This window comes from Ovis aries, chromosome 15, assembly GCF_016772045.2.
Source record: "Ovis aries strain OAR_USU_Benz2616 breed Rambouillet chromosome 15, ARS-UI_Ramb_v3.0, whole genome shotgun sequence".
In the NCBI taxonomy this organism is placed as follows: Eukaryota; Metazoa; Chordata; class Mammalia; order Artiodactyla; family Bovidae; genus Ovis; species Ovis aries.
This window is the reverse complement of record NC_056068.1, coordinates 54,272,648-54,295,690: the sequence shown is the minus strand read 5'-3', so window position 1 is coordinate 54,295,690 and position 23,043 is coordinate 54,272,648. Positions and strand designations below refer to the sequence as shown.

Sequence of the window (23,043 nt, the reverse complement as noted above, 5' to 3'; positions counted from 1 at the left end):
CATCACAATCAAGTAGAGTATATCCCAGGTGGCAAAGATGGTTTAACAACAGAAATAAATATAGTATTATCTTAATAAACATGATAAGCATTTTATAAACTTCAAAATGCACACATTCATAATTTCAAGAAAAACAACTGGTAGAGAGCTGGCAATAGAAAGAAAGTTCCTTTTGCTAATAAAGAATATCTATCCAAACCTGTAATAGACTACTTAATGGCAAAAAGAAGCATTCTCTTTAAAGTCAGGAATAAGACGACTGCTACTATATTGCTTTATCATTAATATCCACTACTGTTGCTCCTCTTCCATAGAACATAAGAGAACAAAAAGTAATAAAAATTGTGAAAAGAGGAAGAAATAACACTATCATTCAGAAACATGATTGTATATACAGAAAAACTCCAAAGAATCTAAGATAAACTATTACAATTAATGTTTAGTAAGCTTGCTGGATACAGTCTCCAAAATACAAAATCAGTGGTGTTCCTTTATACTAGCCACAAAGAAGTTGGATGCGATAATAAAAAATTTATAACAGCAACCAAAATGGTAAGCTACCAAGGACTGAGTATATAATAAAAGATGTGTAAGGCCTTTATGAAGAAAGCTTCAACACTTTGCTGAGGTCTGTTTAAAAAAAAAAACAAAACATATAAAGAGATACCATGTTCACAGAAAGACTCAATATCATAAAACTGTCAAATCACTCAAATACAATTCATAAATCAAGAAAAGCCAAAAGAGATTTGAAGAAGGACCGTAAGTAGGAGCCTCACCAGACCAGATATCAAGAAAGTTGGGGAAATCTTCCTTTCCCCTTGCTTTGAAGGGATATGATTTAAGAGTAACACTCTTGGCCTCTCTCCATCCTCCCACTTACTTGCTCTTAGGGGAAGAGGGCCTTTTCTGATTGGTGACTTTAGAGGGAAAGATAAAACCTGGGTATTCCTGGCTTAGCCCCATCTGGGTTTCTGCAGGAGTCACCGGACAGTATAGTTAAGGGCTGGTTGCTGGTGGGGAAGCCGGGGGCTCTCCAGTTCACATCCTGATTGTGAGAGTAGGTTTAATTTTGAGTGATGTCTTTGCAAGCACTTTTATAATAGATCTAAAGCTGCATTTTCCAAGTGGCTTTATCAGTAATAAAACTGACATTTTGATTTCTGTTAGTCTGTCTCCTATCTCCTCTCTCAAGTGGTTCCAAATGTTAGGAGGAAGAGAGATGCTCAAACCTCAGTAAGACTTACAGAAATTACACCTTATATTAATTAAAAATATTGTACTAGCCTATACACAGACTATAAACAATGAAACAGAATAAGGAGCCTGGAAACAGATTCATGTGTAAGTTAATTTGATATATGAAACAGACTGATTATCAACAGTGGATAAAAGGTAAAGATTCTTCAATAAATGATACTGAGACAATCTGCCGAGTGTACTGAGCAAGATTTATTTTAGTTGGTTGATCAGGTGGTGCAGTGAGGTGTCTCTCTTTTTGATTATTTTAATTTACCATTTGTGTTATAAAACCTTTCATGATTTATGTACCTTGTTTCCAACCAGATCACAAATCCCTTGAAGGTAGGGCTTGAGCCTCATACTTACCGTTACCTCTGAGCACCTATCATGGACTGAGCACTGACAGTGTTAAACATGTGCTTGCTAGCTCACTTTTAAATTAACAGTGGGGATTTCCCAGCAGTCCAGGCGTTAAGACTCTGTGCTCCCAGTGCAGGGGGTACAGGTTTGGTCCCTGGTTGGGGAACTGAGCTTCCACACGCCACATGGTGTGGTGAAAAAAATTAAAAAGTAACAGTAATAATAATGATACAATAATTATTTTTTTACATTAGAACTTAGTTCCTAGTCTTCATTCCTCAGGGTATACAGGTCTATGTCAACACTAACTTTTTATGATGATTTTGATATTCTGAGTAGAATTATTTAAACAATTGTGTATTTGCTTAACAGGAGTCTTGTCTAAAGTCAGACACCCATATTTTTGAAGATCATGAGACAAAAATAAAAAAACAAAGTGACGGTAAATCACAGATGTCACTTTATTATCCTCAAGGCCTATCCTGATGGCACAGAAGGAAATGAAACTATTCTTGTACTTTCCTCCTCACAAATTATTTTCCACCTACCATCTCATTTCATCCTCACCACAAACCAGTGAGATGAGCAGGGATTACAGATGAGGAAATTACATTTTAGAGAGGTAGGAGTTTAAATTTAGACAGCCAATCAGAAAATTAAAGTGACAAGGTTACATGGATAACGTATTTACCTGAGGTTTTTAAAAACAGGTCATGACATTATACAGGAGGCAGGGATCAAGACCATTCCCAAGAAAAAGAAATACAAAAAGGCAAAATGGTTGTCTAAGAAGGCCTTACAAAGAGCTGTGAATAGAAGAGAAGCGAAAGGCAAAGGAGAAAAGGAAAGATATACCCATTTGAATGCAGAGTTCTAAAGAATAGCAAGGAGACATAAGAAAGTCTTCCTAAGTGATCAATGCAAAGAAAGAGAGGAAAACAATAGAATGGGAAAGACTAGAGATCTCTTCAAGAAAATCAGACGTACTAAGGGAACATTTCATACAAAGATGGGCTCAATAAAGGACAGAAATGGTATGGACCTAACAGAAGCAGAAGAAATTAAGACGAGGTGGCAAGAATACACAGAAGAACTATACAAAAAAGATCTTCACGACTCAGATAATCACAGTGGTGTGATCACCAACCTAGAGCCAGATACCCTGGAATGAGAAATCAAGCGGGCCGTAGGGAGCATGACTACCAACACAGCTAGGGGAGGTGATGGAATTCCAGTTGAGCTATTTCAAATTCTAAAAGATGATGCTATGAAAGTGCTGCACTCAATATGCCAGCAAATTTGGAAAACTCAGCAGTGGCCACAGACTGGAAAAGGTCAGTTTTCATTCTAATCCCAAAGAAAGGCAATGTCAAAAAATGCTCAAACTACCACACAATTGCATTCATCTCACACGCTAGCAAAGTAACACTCAAAATTCTCCAAGCCAGACTTCAACAGTATGTGAACTGTGAACTTCCAGATGTTCAAGCTGGTTTTAGATAAGGCAGAGGAACCAGAGATCAAATTGCCAACATCTGCTGGATCACCAGAAAAGCAAGAGAGTTCCAAAAAAGAGAAATCTACTTCTGCTTTATTGACTGTGCCAAAGCCTTTGACTGTGTGGATCATAATAAACTGTGGAAAATTCTGAAAGAGATGGAAATACAGACTACCTGACCTGCCTCTTGAGAAATCTGTATGCAGGTCAGGAAGCCAACAGTTAGAACTAGACACGAAACAACAGACTGGTTCCCAATTGGGAAAGGACTATGTCAAGGCTATATATTGTCACCCTGCTTATTTAACTTATATGCAGAGTACATCATGAGAAACGCTGGGCTGGAAGAAGCACAAGCTGGAATCAAGATTGCCGGGAAAAATATCAATAACCTCAGATATGCAGATGACACCACCCTATAGCAGAAAGCAAAGAAGAACTAAACAGTCTCTTGATGAAAGTGAAAGAGGAGAGTGAAAAAGTTGGCTTAAAACTCAACATTCAGAAAACTAAGATCATGGCATCTGGTCCCATCAATTCATGGCAAATAGATGGAGACATAGTAGAAACAGTGACAGACTTTTATTTTTCTAGGCTCCAAAATCACTGCAGATGGTGACTGCAGCCATGAAATTAAAAGACTCTTGCTCCTTGGAAGAAAAGTTATGACCAACTTAGAAAGCATATTAAAAAGCAGAGACATTACTTTGCTGACAAAGGTCCATCTAGTCAAAGCTATGGTTTTTCCAGGAGTCATGAATGGATGTGGGAGTTGGACTACAAAGAAAGCTGAGCACCGAAGAATTGATGCTTTTGAACTGTGGTGTTGGAGAAGACTCTTGAGAGTCTCTTGGATCGCAAAGAGATCCAACCAGTCCATTCTGAAGGAGATCAGTCCTGAATATTCTTTGGAAGGACTCACGTTGAAGCTAAAACTCCAGTACTTTGGCCACCGGATGCGAAGAGCTGACTCATTTGAAAAGACCCTGATGCTGGAAGGGATTGAGGGCAGGAGGAGAAGGGGACAACAGAGGATGAGATGGTTGGATGGCACTACTGACTCAATGGACATGAGTTTGAGTAAACTCCGGGAGCTGGTGATGGACAGGGAGGCTGCAGTCCATGGGGTTGCAAAGAGTTGGACATGAATGAGCAACTGAACTGAACACTGTGATAAATGTTGAACAATTTGGCATGAATGATGGAATCTCTAAACTTAAAACAACAACAAAATTCACATAGCAAATGAGAAAAAGATCTGGGACTCAGAACCCAGTGCTCCTTAGAATAAACCATGCTGTTCTCAGCTGTCTAACTCTAAAGGCCTGATCTGAATGCACATAATTTTGTAAGTTATTGCCTATCATCCAAGGGCTTGAATTACTAAATGACTAGCGCCAACAGCTTCCCTTTTATTCAAGTCAAGTTAATTATCTAATGTCTTCTTTGCATCAGATGGTCCCTTTCCCCTTGTCTTTTGAAGAGGGTCATGTCCATCCTGACAAAGCACTTTTAGGCAGCAGCTTGCCCTTATGGTTACAACAGGCACTGACATCACATGTGAGAAACATTCAGTACGTCTGTTCCTCCTGGTCTCAGACTATATCCTGACAGCCTGACCTATTCCTTGTGTGTTTTCTTCCCTATATTCTCAATCACTTATCCTGATTTTTTTTTTTTAAACTGTCTTTTGCTTGTTCTTTGGGAAAGTCCTGGGGGTTCCATGTCCTCCGTTTACAAATCACATGGCTGTCCTCCAGCCTCTGCCTCAACCATGCATTCAATAATTCCTCACCCAGCCAACCTTCCCGTGTCTAAACAATACTTGCTTGAACCCACCCGCCCCCTCCCACGGGTGCTTTACCCTCTTAACCAGACTGGAGCTTAGAATTATACAGGTATGATGGCTGCTTTTTCTTTTCTTCAGGTATCTCATTATAGAAGAAAACCCAGAAGGCAGGTGTGGAGCAGAAGTCAGGCAAGTTCCTCCAGATCACTATCCACCTAGCAATTTCTGGGTATGGCAGAGAAAGGTACTTACCACCTGACCATTAGTCCATGCTCCATGAAGTTTTTCAGGTTAGGAAGGGTTTGCCTCAAGTCTGGAGTTCCTAGTCCATGTTGATATCTTAGCTGCAAAGATGGAAAGACAGAATTAAATTCTGGCAGACACTAGGCAATGCTTCCCAAACATGACCCACTAAAGACTTAGTCGTCCCCCTCCCTACTGCTTTAAACTCTAATGAGTAAATGTGACTGTATGAACCCAACACCATCCCAACCACACTTTCTGGATGGTGTTTAAAGGTAGTCTGCTCACTTCCTGCTCCCTTGCCTCCTAAAGTGAGAGAAGACTAAGAATGACCAACTATATGGAATCGGGAGTATTTTCAAGACCCCTGTAGAGTTTGCTAACATCAACCCCAGGGACGTATACCATAAAACCAGTATTTCATTTTAAGTACTGAAGGCTGGGATTATACACTGAGCACATTTAGCCCTTCTTTCACTGACTTGACCCTCTGCAGAATCAAGAATAAGGTTTATGTTGTATGCGTCTCTGATGCCCAAGTATCTGACACAGTGCTAGTGCTCATTTCATGCTTATTAAACAAAGAGCAAGTCATTTTTGAGGCTGTGCTTTACATTATTTCTCTCGTGCTTCTAGCTTTCCTTTTTCTCTAGGACCAGAGAACAGAGTTGCTATGGCCTGTGGCTAAGATCTGCTCTTAGTTTTACTTATTTCTGCCAGAGGCTGATTTTCTACAATTCAGTGCCCTTCTAAGTGTCTTGGGTAACCTACTAAATGGTTCTCATCTGCCTGTTCCTGCCTCCTCTCACTTTGTCTCTAAGACTATTTGCTTCCTCACTAAGCATAATAAAGATCTGAGGTTAAGTATAATGTGCATATTCATACATACACACATGATGTCAAATACACAGTAAGTGTACAACACAGCCCTGTAGAAATGTATTTTTCAAATGACATAATATATATGAAGTAAGGACTTTGTAAACTGTATACTGATGTACATATATGAAGGGTCATCTGCCTTAAAGTTTTGCTTTTCCAGCACCTAATTTAAAAGTGGCTAAGTTAAACTTTAAATATTTTCCTCTTTAAAAAAAATAAAACTACTATCAACAAAAAATCAAAGTAAGTTTTCTTTTGTTTGTATCTAGTACTCAACTGACTTTCACTTAAGTGGGAGTGAGTGACATTTAACAAAGAGTTCACTCTCACTACACTGAACTTTCAAAGAAAACCCCCAAACCTAACAGGTCTCTTTAATGGTTGGAACATACACATAAAATAAGGAGGAAGAAACACAGAATGTTAAAGCTAAAAGATATCTTGTTAGCCCTTTTCTTGTGCAGATGGGAAAACTGAAGCCCAGAAAGAGAAAGGAATTTCTCCAGAGCCACACATTTCAATGGCAAAGATATTATTAGTCACAGCCTCCTTTTCCAAATCATGCTACTCGACCAGCTACCCCAAAGTCTGAGAGGAAAATTGGTTAGAAAAAAACAAAACCCCAAACCTTGAGAAGACAAAGGGAAAATATTTTCCTTTTCCAAATCTAGCTTGGTGACCTAAATCACCTCCTGAGATTTGCTGACCTTGAATTATAAGATCTCCTCCATATTATATGACATCATTTCTTATATTAATATAAAAGCATTTTTTCCATTCACTGATAAAAGCAAAATGGCTGACATCCCAATATGACATTCCTGAATTCATTGTTTCAATAAAAAAGTGAAATTGTTTACACATGGCATGGAAATTTCACCTGTGATTCATACTGAAAAATATTAAATATCAAAAAAGTAAAACCACCCCACACTAAAATAACACTAAGCTATGTGTCCCTGAGCCAGTATGTAGTCAACTGCCTGCCCCAGGCTTAACAATGGAAGGTGGGTGTTGAATTCTTTTCAGAGACCACAATGAAAATTTCTCTCCAAGTCTGATTTCGACTAAAAAAGGAAAATGTGGGAATTTCAAGCCTCCACCCAAATCTTAACTCCTCATTTGCTGCCAAGCATTATTTTTATCATAGAATCTTGGGATATCATAGCTTTAAAAAGACTATGGAGATCTTTTCCATCCTCCAATTCTTTATAAGTGAAGAAACTAAGACTCAATAGGACAAGTGTCCTGCCCAAGGTCTCAGAGCTGATAAGGGACAAAGCCAAGGCTAGACTCTCAGTAACAACTCTGAATCCTTTGTCATGTCACCCTTTCAGTCTTCAACATATAGAACTAAAATAGAAATTCCCACATAGTACATATATGTTGTTCAGTTGCCAAGACATGTCTGTCTCTTTGCAACCCCATGACCTGTAGCATGCCAGGCTTCCCTGTCCTTCTCTTTCTCCCCAACCTTGCTCAAAGTCATGTTCATTGAGTCAGTGATGGCATCCAACCATTTCATCCTCTGTCGCCCCCTTCTCCTCTTGCCCTCAATCTTTCCCAGCATCAAGGTCTCTTCCAGTGAGTTGGCTCTTCTCATCAGGTGGCCAAAGTCTGTGTGTGTGTGTATGTGTGTGTGTATGTGTATGTAAAAAAATTTACAGTACATATAATGTTTTAAGTCTAAACTACTAAAAGGCTTATAATGAAAAAGCAACAGTTCTTTGCTCTTCAGTAGTGATCACTTTTAGTTGTTTTTTTCTTTACCTTCATATTTCTAAATACACTTATACTAATATTTCTTATTCTATCCCTCTCATTTAGACATCATCTACTATGTTCCTGTTATGCAAAATGAGAATTTAGCCCTTTTATTACTCTTTTCTTAATACATTTTATCTCCTTACCGATAATTACCTACTTTTTATTAAAGAATATGAGGATTTAACTGTCCACTCTCTCAAAAACACTTTTCCTCATTCTCTTAAGATATTCAATTATTTTGGAATGTAACATTTTTTTGTTAAATCAATATTTAGTGTTTACCTTACACCTACAAAAATACTGTTCACTGCTAAGCCATATAATATACTATTCCTTTTTTGCCTTATGTTTGTTTTTCCTGAAGTGATAATTGCCATTTATCTCACTTGTTGAGTACCCATGTACCTATCACTAGATCCTCCCCCAGTTAGGACAAAACCTTAAATCCTTCCAGTCTGGTTAATAAAGACATCATATAACAACCTATCAGCCCATACCACATCCCTTGGAGATTATTTCCTACAGTACCTTCTGTCTGTCTGCTCCAATCTGAACAGTTTGTTATCTAAGCTGGTTCTCTTATTACCTATTTAGAACTTTCTTTCACCATCACCCTAGTAATTCTGTTTACAGTCACCCCTCTATATCCCAAAGGGACTGGCTCCAGGAGTCCCTGCAGATACCAAACACTGTAGATGTTCAAGTCCCTCACCTAAAATGGTGCATATGTATAGTGAACATTCAACCCTCCATATCCCACACCCAGGTTTTATGTCAGTGGATACAGAGGGCTGACTGTAATTGTGTTGAGGCCGCTGTTTCCTAGATCTCATCACTTGTTCCTTGATTTATTGCCTCATTTTGGTGGAGCATATTCTATAATAGAGAATATATATATTCTTTAGAATATAATAACCTAGTCAGCATATTAAAAAGCAGAGACATTACTCTGCTGACAAAGGTCTGTTTAGTCAAAGCTATGGTTTTTCCAGTAGTCATGCATGGATGCAAGAGTTGGACTGTAAAGAAAGCTGAGTGTGAAGAATTGATGTTTTTGAACTGTGGTGTTGGAGAAGACTCTTGAGAGTCCCCAGGACTCATTTGAAAAGACCCTGATGCTGGGAAACATTGAGGGCAGGAGGAGAAGGGGATGACAGAGGATGAGATAGTTGGATGGCATCACTGACTCAATGGATATGGGTTTGGGTGGACTCTGGGGGTTGGTGATGGACACGGAGGCCTGGCGTGCTGCGGTTCACAGGGTCGCAAAGAGTTGGACACGACTGAGTGACTGAACTGAACTGGACTGCAAGGAGATGAAACCAGTCAATCCCAAAGGAAACCAGTTCTGAATGTTCATTGGAAGGACTGATGCTGAAGCTGAAACTCCCAACACTTTGGCCACCTGATGCAAAGAACTGACTCATTGGAAAATACCCTGATGCTGAGAAGGATTGAAGGCAGGAGGAGAAGGGGACAACAGAGGATGAGATAGTTGGATGGCATCACCAACTCAATGGATGTGAGTTTGAGCAAGCTCCAGGAGTTGGTGAAGGACAGGGAAGCCTGATGTGCCGCAGTTCATGGGCTTGCAAACAGTAGGGCACCACTGAGCTACCAAACTAAACTGATTCTATAATGGCTTTCTGGAACAGGGACACATGAGAGGTATCTTTTTTAACACTTTGAATACTTAAAAATATCTTTAATTCCATTCTCGTACTTGAATGATAGTTTGCTTGGGTATAAAATTCAAGGCTGTAATGATTTTTCCTTTGGAATGTTGTTTCACTGTCATTTAATTTTGCATATAGCAACTGAGAAACCTGATAACATTCTGATTCCTGACCCACGTGTGTGAAGCGATTCTTCTCTCTTCAGGATTTTATTCTTTAATGTCAGTCAGAAACTTTACAATGATAAGCTTTTGTTTGGGTCTTTTATCGTTTACTGTTTTGGTCTGAATTTAGTGAGTCCTTTGTTCTTATTTCCTTCCAGCTTCATTGAGATATAATTGACGTACAATTCTGTATAAGTTAAAGGTGTGTAGCACAGTGATTTGACTTATATACATCATGAAATGAATACCACAGTAAGTTTAGAGAACATCCATCATTTCATACAGATACAAAATTAAAGAAAAAAAAATTTACCTTTTCCTTGTAATGGGAACTCTTAAAATTTACTCTCTTAACTTTCATATATAACATACAGCAGTGTTAATATATTAATCATGGTATATAATACATCCCTAGTAGTTATTTGTCTTATAACTGGAAGTTTGTACCTTTTAACCACTTTAATCCAATCCACTCCCACCACCACAATTCACCCCCACCTCTAGTAGCCAGAAATCTGATCTTTCTATGAGTTTATTTTTGAAGTAAAACTGATCTAAACACTATGTTAGTTCCTGGTACAAAACACAGTGATTTGATTATTTCCATACATTACAAAATGATCACCACAATAAATATAGCTACCATCTGTCACTATACAGAGATATTACATTATTATTGACTATATTTCCCACACTGTACATTCCATCCCTGTGGCTCGTCTGTTTTGTAATTGAAAGTTTGTATCTCTTAATTACCCTCACCTGGTTCACTCATCCCCCACTTACTGACCTTCCTTTGGCAACCTGTTTGTAGCTAGGACTCTTACATCTGTTTTGTTATGCTTGTTCATTTGTTTTGTTTTTTAGATTGCATGTATAAGTGAAATCATATAGCATCTGTCTTTCTCTGATTTATTCCACTTTATAGCATAATATCCTCTAGGTCTATCCATGTTGCTGCAAATGGCAAGATTTTCTTCTCTTTTATGGGTGAATAATGTTCCAGTGCATGTGCGTGCACGCACATGTATGCGCCACACCATCTTCATCCATCAGCTACTCACGCGCACTTAGGTTGCTTCCATATCATGGATATCAGGAATAATGCAGTAATAGGGGTGTATCTGTCTTTTCAAATTAGTGGTTTTGGTTTCTTCGGAAAAATACCAACAGTGCACAAGTGTTTCCTTTTCTCCACATTCTTGTCAACATTTGTTATTTCTTGTCTTTTTCATAACAGTCATTCTGACAGATGTGAGGTTGCTGTAGTTTTGATTTGCATTTTGATTAATGATGTTGAGCATCTTTTCATGTGTCCATTGATCGTCTCTGCGTGTTCTTTGGAAAAATGTCTATTCAGGTCCTCTGTCCATTTTTTAATTGGGTTGGCTGTTTTCTTGATGTTGAGTTGCCTGAGTTCTTTATATTTTGGATATTAACTCCTTTTCAGATATATCACTTACAAATATCTTCTCCCATTCAGTAGGTAGTCTTTTCATTTTGTTCACAGTTTCCTTTGTTGTGCAAAATATTTTCAGTCTGATATAGTCCCATTTGTTTACTTTGCTTTTGTTTTCCTTGCTAGTGAGTCCTTTCAATATGAAAACTCTTATCCTCTAATTTTGATTGTTTTCTATTATTATTATTGTTATTTTTATTTTCTGTCTCCTCTATCTTCATTTTCTGTTACTTTTGGATTTTTTTCTTTTTTTTTTTTGTTTTTGTTTCAGCCTTAAAAAATTATTTTTTTAATGTCTGGCTTTCTTTAATGTCTGGTAATCTTTGGTTGTCAATTCTTCTTTATGAATGAAACTCTAAAGTGCTGATCAGATAGTCTGTATATTGGCAGGACTTGCTGAGGACTGGAGGATGCACCCCTAAGTTCATTGCTGCATTATTCACAATAGCCACAATATGGAAACAAGCTAGTGCCTATCAGTAGACAAATGGATAAAAAAGAGGTGGGGTATACATATGCATGCACACATATACACTGGAATATTACTGAGCCATAAGAGAGAACAAAACCCTGCTATTTGCAACAACACGGATAGACCTAGAGGGTACTATGCTAAGTGAAATAAGTTACTCTGGAGTTCTATGGCTTGAACTACATTGCTTCTTGAAGGCTTTAGATTTTGGTTTCCTCCATTCTGCCTACTCACAGTTTATCATTTATCTGCTTGTGATTTTCTAAAATGCTGTCGACTCTACTACCTGCTCTTGTCTCTTCTGTTCTTTTCATCTTTGTGTGCTTACAATTTTAAATTATTTTGTCTTTATTAGTAGCATTTCATTAGGGCCTGACATAAATGAGTAGACTTAATTTGTTTACCATGAAGTCCCCTATGTATATAATAGCTTTCCATTATTGGCTATTGGAACTCACCTCTCTGAGATTCTCTTTCCTGTCACCAAGTGTCCCTCTAGGCATCCTCCCTCTGTCTATTCTATCCACTCTGAAAGAGCCAACACCAGTTCTATTTCCTGTAGGAAGCTCTCTGATTATCCCAAGGTAAGGGGGCATTTTACCCCTCTGCCAAATCCCTTCCTACACCACCTTTCCATCTGCTGTCTTTGGAAAGCCTAAACTAAATGAATATATACTTAATACATATTTGTTAATAAGTTAAAATTAATGCTGTATGGGAGGAAATGAGAGGCATCATGACATACTGGGATGAGCTTGGATACAGAAGATCTGGGTTTGAATACCAGTGCTGTCACTTACTAGTTGTTTGACCTCAGATTTGTCACTTCTTGTAAATGGGGATGTTATCTGCCCTGCAGAGCTACTGTTAAGTGTAAATACACTACAGTATGTAGGGTACCCAAAATAATAGCTGATACATAGTAAATGGTCAATAAACTGTACCTAATATCATTATGCTACATATATACTCTGTCTATATATTATCACAACATCTGCTAAGCTAGGCATAAGATAGAGGTGCTCAAAATCAGCTTATCACTTAATTAGGATGAGAGTCAGAAAAGGAGAACAGAGCTCAAATCAAAGGAAAAAAGCTTAAGTACATAGTTCACTTTTTTAAAAACAAATTTTTACTAGTTTACTAAGTTCCTCACTACAAGCACTCCAGAAAGGCAACAATAAACACATACACATATTAATATCTTTAAAATAACTGCAGAGTGAAGCGGGAAGTTTGACACATGATGTCGGTGGTCAGTAGACCTGGGTGACAGACACAGTTCTGCTCTATGGCCATGAGCAAGTCCCTTCCCTGCTAGGGCTACTCAAATAATTGTCAAACTACCTTTTTTGGTAGCCATGGAATCCTTTATTCACATGAAATATTATATAGAAGCCCAAGTGTAAAACAAATAGAGGACATTGTATGCAATTGTGGACGAGTAGAGTTAGAACCAAAGAGGCATTCCCATCTGGAGTTTAAACCCCACTGGACTAGATCATCTCCAAGAGACTTCAAAGTTCAGACTCCACTTTATTTTATTTATTTATTTAAAAAAAATTTTTATTTTTACTTTATTTTACTTTATAATACTGTATTGGTTTCGCCATATATTAACATGAATCCACCACGGGTGTACACGCGTTCCCAAACAAACACCCTAAAAAAAATGATAGGTTTGAACCATGCATCTATACGTTTAAAGTATGGCTAGGGTGCGCCTTCACAAGGTGAATGCTGAAGGACACTGATCCACTCAGCCCCGCTTCTGGTTCTGCTCACTTCTGATGTGTCAGAAGTCAAAGCTGGATAAGAGGGTGTCAAACCGTCATGTGTTCACTGAGGCATAAGTCTGATGGAAGAGTCTACAAAAGACACACTTCTGGACACCTTAAGGGAAGTGTCTAAAAATGGAGGGAGTACAATGGGGTCCAGCCTAATGTACTGTATCAGGTAGAGGTGACCCACGATTAAAATGCAAATGTGAATTAAAATGTAAATACTTCAGGAGAGGAACAAATCTAAATTTTTATTTAGTGATTCTTTAACAAGTTAACTCCCTGTTAAGGTATTAGTAAAAGCAAGAAGTTAAAAAAGGAGTGAGGCCAAGGAAGAAAGACTAAGGATGCAGAAAGGAGAGAAAGGCCTACAGATCAGTTCTCTGTCTTCTGACTGACCGGCTGCGCCCACAGTCTGCTTCTCACCATGTAACGTATGCAACCTTGAACAAGGTATAGAACCTGTCTGTGCCTCTTCTATAAAACAGGACCAACAATGTTTGTCTCATAAAATTGTTGTAAGAGTTCAATCAGGATTTTTATATAGAATGGACACTCCTGAGGCCTGGTTTTTAGAGAGTGTTCATTAAAACTATTGAGAGTCTAGTGAGAAGGGATTGTTAACTAAAAAATGCCAAGTGATACTATGTACAGCATGACATCAGTCTTTGAAAAATATATCATCTATGCTTACATAAACACAGAAAAAGATTCTGAAGAATGAAGTTCAAACAGCAGTTATCCTTGAGTGCTAGGAAAATGTGGTTCATCAATTTATTTTTATACTTTTCTCTATTTTTTGTTTCTTTTATAAATATATAGTCCTTTTGTTATATTTTCTGTTCTCTAAAATAGGCATCATAAAATAATACGGATATATAGGGCTAGTTTTCTTTCTGCTCAATTTTGTTGTGAACTTATGAAAAATAAAGTCTATTTAAAAACAACAACAAGAGCCTAGACACTTAGCTCAAGGATTCAGATTTATCTTCCTTGACAGCACTAAGAATCTACTACAGGGTTTTAAGCAGGAAAGTGAACTAGGAGGCAGCTGTGAAGGATAGATTTAAAGACTACAGTATTCTTTTTTGTGAGAAATCTTACATCAACATTCCATCAAAACCTGCCCTTACGAACTACTATCAATAAATACCACACTTCCCTAAATGGAGCTCCCTCTGTTCTCAATTCTGATTGGGGAAGGCAGATGCCAAGAAACCCAGGCAAATAAAATGTTGCTTTGGGTCTGTCTAACTGCTTCAAATTAGTCTCTGAAATAAACACCTTTTGTAACAACTTCCTACTGCACTACCACCCAGAGTCTAAGCAGTTGTAAGTGGAATTTTGGTTTCAATTAGCTTGAATTTCAGCTTCACTCTGATTGGCTTAGGATTCCATGGGAGCTGTTAAATTTCTGTGCAACTCTATGGTAGCCTAGTAGGTGAAAACTACACGCAGATGACAAATTACATGGGAAGTGAGGAGAAGCAATGTTCAGTGGTTTCCCTGGAAAAATGAACAAATACTATGGTCTACTAGCAAAAGAAAATCCTTATACTAAAACAACCAGGAGAAGGGGGCGACAGAGGATGACATGGTTGGATGGCATCACAGACTCAATGGACATAACTTTGAGCAAAGTCCAGAAGATAGTGAAGGACAGGAAAGCCTTGTGTGCTGCAGTCTGTGGGATTGCAAAGAGTATTACGTGACTGAGCAACTAAACAACAATCACCACCACCACCACCATGAAGACCTAGCTTTATGGTTACTTGAACAACAACAAGAAAGAAAATCAGAGCCAGGGATACACTCAGCCCTCAGCAGACAACTACAGCCATGCCAATTCCATTAACCATCGTTTCTCTATTTTCCTCTTCCACACCACCTTTTTGTATAAAGATATAGTATTTTCCCAAAGCCACATGTGGGGTTCATCTCAAATCACTATACAGACAGATCAACTATGATGGTAGAGCTCTTGTAGTTGAAATTAACTAGTTCATGCAGCTTGATAAATGGTGCTCCACTGACTAGGTAAGTCTTTTGCAGCTCTGGAGATCATATTTTAAAATAAAGTGTGATTGTACTTTTGAGAAATAAATGCTGAGTTCTTGTACTCGGTAAGCATCCTCCTATTGAGCTAAGAGGCCTAATTTAATATCAAAGTGCTCAATTTTATTTTTATTTTTTAAACACTCAATTTTTCCAGGCTGGGAAATACACTGGGGGCTCAAGAATCATTCTGTCATTTAGGTTCTGGCAGGAGAAATTCAGTTTAGACAACGTACACACACACTCTCACCCTTCCAAGCCACATGCATTGACACAAGGCCACTTATTGCGTGGCTTATTAGTTCCATATGGGGCCTGAGCTAAGCTGCATGATATGTTTGATACAAACCGTCTGTTACCGTGTGGGAATGTGGATTAATACAATGCTTCAATAAAGGTTACTAAAAGATCAATACTTTCGTGATGGGATTACAATGAATTTGACTACAAAGAGAGAGCTGGTCTACAAGAGTTGAAAAATTAAGAAATTAAAAATGCACATATGCATCAAAGACTTTACTTTAGAATTCTGGCTTATGTAGCCAAAAGTCTCTATAGGACTAGTTATCAATATTTCATTTTTAAATATTAAGGTTTCACTGACATAAAAGGAACTAGATTAAGAGCTTAAAAAAAGGGTACCACCACGTCAAAAATAAAATCTGCCTTCCTAGAAGAAAACACAGCTCTTTCAAAGATGTAGAAAAACTACTTAAAGAATATTTAATATGAGCAATAACATTGTTTCTTACAGTGAGTTATTGCAATATACACCTCTAAGGAAAAGTATAAAAACCTGATTATGGGCCACTAGTTGCAAGAACAAACTAAGTACTTTTCCATCCTTATCTATAAACCTTGCCAGTTCTTTCCCCCCAAAATAGGTATGATATAATGTAAACACTGGACACAGCTGAAACATGCCAGTCTGAGACCTGAAAAGTCTAAAAGTCAGGTCTAAAAACTCTTAAGTCTAGTAATAGAAAAGTTTTTCTATTCATCCTCCCAATCATCCTCCCAACTATCCTCAGAATCATGGGATTCATGTTGGAGCATCAGTCCACCTGATTCACTCACCATGGAAGTTAAGTAAGAGGCTAAGTGGCCAAGCCAGGGGTGAACAGGTGGAGTCCAGGGACCAGAATCTAAGTTTGTGAGTTTAACCACAGGCTCTTTTCTTTATAACACATGTTGTATTTATGAGGTACAGGTTATATCTGAGCCAAGCTTAGCATTATAAAATATGTCATATTAAAAACACTTCAATTAAGATAGTCCTTTGCTTCGGATTCTTATGTTTGCCAGAAAATAACTAGATTAAAATAACACGATTAAACTGACGCAACTCTGGGGTCAACCTGGTTTGTAAGTGGGGTCTCTGTCACTGCCAGTTCTTAAGAGTTGTTGAAGAGGGTCAGTAAAGCATACTGCAAATGGACAAGCAAAGTACAACTGGAAATTTGTCAAAGGCAGGTAAACCAGACCCTTGATAGTAACTGCAATCAGCTTTAATCAGTGATCATCAAAGAAAGGTTATGTTCTCTGGAGGCTGACAGCTATGTGAGTGGATGAACTTGCGTAGGATCCATTAGAGCTGATATTCATGATGTCACGTCCAGCAGGCTTCACCTTGGCTCCCTGTCCTCCTGTTAACAGTCTGGTGCACTCTGATTCACCCCAGGCTACCTTATACTGACCTCTGGCCAAATCTAGATTCCTGATTCACTTGAGAGCTAAAACTTATTCCCTAAACTGATCAAATTTAGCCATTTCTGCTTCCAGTTCACTGACTCTGATGCAATCCTGGTGTTAGGAGCTGTAGCAGATCAGAGAGATCACAGTCTAACAGGGCAGAGACAGTTTTCTAGAATGTCTTACAAATGCAATCACAGAATATTTAGTGTCTGCTGCCTGCCTTTTTTCATTTGTTTTTGAGATTCATTCATGCTGTTGCATGTATATGTTCCTTTTCATTGCTGAGTCTGAGTAGTATTCCATAGTATGGATATACCACAAATTGTTTGTCTGTATGCTGGTTGATGGACATTTGGGTTGTCTCCTGTTTTGGACTATTAAGAATTAAGCTGCTATAAACATTTGGGCACAGGTTTTTGTTTTGGACTTATAGTTTTTATTTCTCTTGGACCAATACCAAGGAGTGGAAATTCTGGTTTGAATGGTAGCTGTTTATTTCCAAAATACCAAACTGTCTTCAAAAATGGCTACACAATCGTGCATTCCCACCAGCAATGTATGAGTGTTTCAGTTGCTCTGCATCATCATCAGGAATTGATGATACGTCTTATACATTCTAGCCATTCTGGTAGTAGTGTCTCTTTATAGTTTCAATTTGCATTTCCCTAATGCCAAAGCCTTTGACTGCGTGGATCACAACAAACTGTGGAAAATTCTTCAAGAGATGGGAATATCAGACCACCTGACCTGCCTCCTGAGAAATCTGTATGCAGGTCAAGAAGCAACAGTTAGAACAGGATATGGAACAACAGACTGGTTCCAAATCGGGAAAGGAGTACATCAAGGCTATATTGTCACTCTGCTTATTCAACTTATTGCAGAGTACATCATGCGAAATGCCAGGCTAGGTGAAGCACAAGCTGGAATCAATATTGCCGGGAGAAATATCAGTAACCTCACATACGCAGATGACACCACCCTTATGGTAGAAAGCAAAGAACTAAAGAGCCTCTTGATGAAAGTGAAAGAGGAGAGTGAAAAAGTTGGCTTAAAACTCAAGATCATGGCATCTGGTCCTATCAATTCATGGCAAATAGATGGGGAAATAATGGAAACAGTGAGAGACTTTATTTTGGGGGGCTCCAAAATCACTGCAGATGGTGACTGCAGCCATGAAATTAAAAGACGCTTGCTCCTTGGAAGGAAATCTATGACCAACCTAGACAGCATATTAGAAAGCAGAGGCATTTGCCAACAAAGGTCCATCTAGTCAAGGCTACAGTTTTTCCAGTGGCCATGTACGAATGTGAGAGTTGGACTATTAAGAAAGCTGAGTGCTGAACAATTGATGCTTCTGAACTGTGGTGTTGGAGAAGACTCTTGAGAGTCCCTTGGACTGCAAGGAGATCCAACCAGTCCATCCCAAACAAAATCGATCCTGAATATTCACTGGAAGGGCTGATGGTGAAGCTGAAACTCCAATACTTTGGCCACCTGATGCGAAGAACTGACTCATTGGAAAAGACCCTGATACTGGGAAAGATTGAAGGCAGGAGGAGAAGGGGACAACAGAGGATGAGATGGTTGGATGGCATCACTGACATGATGGACATGAGTCTGAGTAGGCTCCAGGAGTTGGTGATGGACAGGGAGGCCTGGAGTGCTGCAGTCCACAGGGTCTCAAGGAGACAGACACAACTGAACTGAGCTGAACTGAACTAAATGACTAAATGATGCTAATATCTAGCATCTTTTCATGTGGCTTTTTTCCCCCATCTGTAGCTCTTCTTCTGGCCATCCTGTACTTTCTGTGAGGTTATCACTGATTAATACATCTGATTAATACCCTCTGATTAATCTTAATATCTTTTAATTGGAGACCCTCTAAACTAATACTAGTTTTGCTTAATCGAGCTAGAGTTGATTCTACAACAACACAATCCTATTTGTAAAGAGAAGCCACAGGGAGCACTTAGGTGTGTAAAAGACAAAAGTGAAAATGCCATTATAAAAGCAGGGATTCTTTCATAGAAATTCACGTAAATCTAAGTGTCAGAGTTTTATTACAATGAATAATGCACTTAAATTTGATCACACAAGGAGTATAGAAGCCCACTGCAGCATCTCTGTAGCAATGCACAGTGTCCAGAAGTATTTGACATAAATATTGGTAGAAGTTAGCAGACTGAATTCAACAAATAATTACTGAACTCTGTGTGTGTGTGTGTTGATTATGATGGAAACAGAGGTATGTATATGGCATTGTTTATAATATGGGAAATCTGGAAATAATTTGAATATATACTAGTACTTTGGTCAGGGTCTCCGTGGAATGATGATTGTGTTAAATAATGCTACAGCTACTAACAAATTTACTAATTAATGTGCCAATCATTATAAGCATTTTGCACTATATTATTTCATTAGTCCTCACTATTATGCTCAGAGGGTTGAAGAAAGTGAGACTTAGAGGTAGAGTTAATAAATGGTAGAGGGCTTCCCTGGTGGCTCAGGGGGAACGAATCTGCCTGCCAGTGCAGGAGACAGGAGTCTGATCCCTGATCTCGGAAGACCCCACAAGCTGAGGGGCAACTAAGCCCGTGTATGACAACTACTGAGCCTGCACTCTAGAGCCCCGGAGCCACAACTACTGAAGCCCAAACGCTCTAGAGCCTGTGCTGCGCAACAAGAGAAGCCACCAGAATGAGAGGTTTGTGCACCGCAACTCAAGAGTAGCCCATACTCACCACAACTATAGAAAAGCTTGTGCAGCAATGAAGACCCAGCACACACACACACAAAAACAATGTGTACCCCAGGTGTGTCTGACTCTACCACTCTGAAGTCTTAACCACTTAAGAATGAATACCAATAGTATTTACCATTCTTTTCAATTTACAACCTGTGCCAGGCACAAAACCTCACTGTTTCATTTAATCTGCATAATAACCCCATGAGGTAGGTCATATACTTCCCACTCCACACATGACAAAATGGAAAAGGCTAAAGGAGTTGTCTGAATTATCACAGGTAGCAGGTAGAGGAGCTGAGATTTGGATTCAACTCTGACACTTCACATACCAACACACAGTCTAAATACTGCTTACAAGTTGGATAGAAAAGATTGTTTTCTCATTTCTCATTTAATTCTAATACTTAGAAAGGGACTCTCAACTCTTTAGTTACATCTCTACTCAGCTGTTGTTCAACCAACCAACCAAACACACACCCTTCCAAATGTTAATGAAGTGTCAAGTGCACACTGCCCCTCCAATTGGATAGATGCTCTTACAATCTGGCCTGGAACAATTCTGCTCATCTTTTGATCTCACAATTCATTTAACAGAAAGTATAATTAATTCACTGGATATGTACTGAGTATCTGCTACAGGGAAGGTGCGCAACATATGATGGAAGATTGCAAGGTGACTCAGGCACGGATGTCACCCTGGGGAGGTTACCTCATAAATGAATGATAACCAAGTAAACCTAGAGGGACAGTTATCTTTCAATGACAGCCTGAAGGGTGGGGCAACAGACAGAATTTTAAGATGGCCTCTGTGACCTTTAGCCCAGAGTTACGCCCCTTGTCATTTTATGTTTATGGCAAAGGGATATTACCTGGGTAGGCCTAATTTGATCACACGAACTCTGGCTGGCAGCAGAAGAGAATGTTCTGAGAGATATACACTGTGAGAAAGGACATTACAGGTCAGAAGCGGAGGCGCTATGTGTGAAGGAATGTAGGTGGCATCCAGGAACAGAAAGCCAGGAACTAAGCCCACTCAGACCTACAGCTGCTGGGCACTGGATTCTGCCAACAATTAAATCAGTTTGGAAGTAGATTATTCCTAAGCGTCTCCAAGGAGAGCCCAGGCTGACCAACACCCTTGACTTTGGCCTTGTTGGCCCCTGAGGCAACATTTCTTTATAAACTAATCTCTAAACTTATGATATTTGTAAAGATACCCCAAGGATTTTTTAGAACTAGATGAAGTATTGGAAAGTTAAGCCTTGCTTTGGTAAATAAAAACAATTCTGTAGTATTTTCTGTATGCTAGGCTCTGTTTTGAGTACTACACAAATACTAACTCATTTAATCATCATCATAAGAACTGTAACAAAGCATCATCTCTGTATGACAGATGAGGAGACTGAGATGCAGAGAGATTCAATAATTTGCTCCCATAGACCATACACAATACCTACAATAAGACTGTTAATGGCAGGGATCTACCTATTGTTCAATATGTGGCAACCAACATTATGCCAAGTGATGGTAATTAATCAACTTTGGGGGGGTAATTAACGAACTTTTGAGTGCACATTGCAGGGGTAAAATCCAAATTTGCTTATTTGGTTAATAGAGAAATCTCTGTGGGAAAAACTTTCCTGAAGTACTCGGATCTACAGAAAAGGAGTTGAGCTAAGCTGGGTACAAGATGGTAGGCAAGAAGACAAATCAGTGGAGATGGAGGAAAGACTCTAAGTGACACAGGCAGTGACTAAGTGTATTAGATGAGTATACATGTAAATGTATGTGTGTGTGGGGTGGTGTCAATGGGAAGAGGAGCAGACTGGCCAAGGAATCATTTTATTTCATTTCTCACAATAGAGTCTGAATACATTTTTCTTCTTAACAAAGTGCACTGAAAATAAAGTCTCTATAATGTGTTAATCATCTAAGCAGGCATGAACAATTTTGGACAGCTGTCCAAAGAAAAATCAGCACAAATTTTAGACTGTATTAAAATCTGCATCAAGAGATTTGGTGAGAGCTCTACTTGCTGTTTAAATATTGCTCTCTGCACTATTAACTAATAATCTTTGAACAGGTTATAATATAAAACCACCCCCTCAAATCAGTTAGCTGTTTCTAAGGATTATTCTAAGGTTATTAAACCACATGATCTTCTGTCTTCACACTGCCACTTCCATGTTAACTTCTGAGCTAACTTCCAAAACTCTTAAATAAAAAATAAGCTAATAAAACATCAATTTAAAATATGTGAAGCAGAAGAGGAGAGGAACTAAAAAGTGAAAAGGTCTTGGGTTGAACTCCAAGTTTGCACGTTAACATCTCTGTGACTTTGAGCAAATCACTTAACCCCTCTGAATTTCTGGTTCCTGACCTACATAATACACACAACATTTGCTTCACAGGGCTATTGTATGGAATAAATAAAACCATGTAGTAAAACTCTCAACACGGTCTGTGGGTTATAAGCATCTTTAATTGTTAGTTCTCATTCCCTTTCCTCAATAGCTACTGCTAAGAACATTACTGTTTTTTGTAGTTAACCATTAGCATATTGAAAAGCAGAGACATTACTTTGCTAACAAAGGTCCATTTAGTCAAGGCTTGGTTTTTCCAGTGGTCATGTATGGATGCGAGAGTTGGTCTGTGAAGAAAGCTGAGCGCTGAAGAATTGACGCTTTTGAACTGTGGTGTTGGAGAAGACTCTTGAGAGTCCCTTGGACTGCAAGGAGATCCACCCAGTCCATTCTAAAGGAGATCAGCCCTGGGTGTTCTTTGGAAGGAATGACATTCCTAAAGCTGAAACTCCAGTACTTTGGCCACCTCATGCGAACAGTTGACTCATTGGAAAAGACTCTTGATGCTGGGAGGGATTGGGGCCAGGAGGAAAAGGGGATGACAGAGGATGAGATAGCTGGATGGCATCACCTCAATGGATTTGAGTTTGAGTGAACTCCGGGAGTTGGTGATGGACAGGGAGGCCTGGCATGCTGTGATTCATGGGGTCGCAAAGAGTCGGACATGACTGAGCGACTGAACTGAATGTTGCACCTTATTTTTCTACTCCATTACTAGTTTTTCTTTCTAACTTTCTTTTGGTTAAGTCTGTATGTTGTTATTTTTTATCTCAACTGAATCAGCTGTGTCCTAAGTGTAACACACTATAGCCTTAAAAGACAAGACTCATGAAAAAGAAAACATC

At 38.8% G+C, this 23,043-nt stretch overlaps 1 protein-coding gene across 6 annotated transcripts in view; it reads right to left on the bottom strand.

The window, feature by feature from the left end:
- UVRAG (UV radiation resistance associated) overlaps nucleotides 1–23,043 on the bottom strand; it is a 321,480-nt gene that overhangs the window by 23,793 nt on the left and 274,644 nt on the right. For all 6 annotated transcript variants that reach the window (XM_027979551.2, XM_060399449.1, XM_042233269.2 and 3 more), the window contains one exon: nucleotides 5,142–5,233. In XM_027979551.2, coding sequence (XP_027835352.1) covers nucleotides 5,142–5,233 — 92 coding nt within the window. The remainder of the gene's footprint in view (nucleotides 1–5,141; nucleotides 5,234–23,043) is intronic.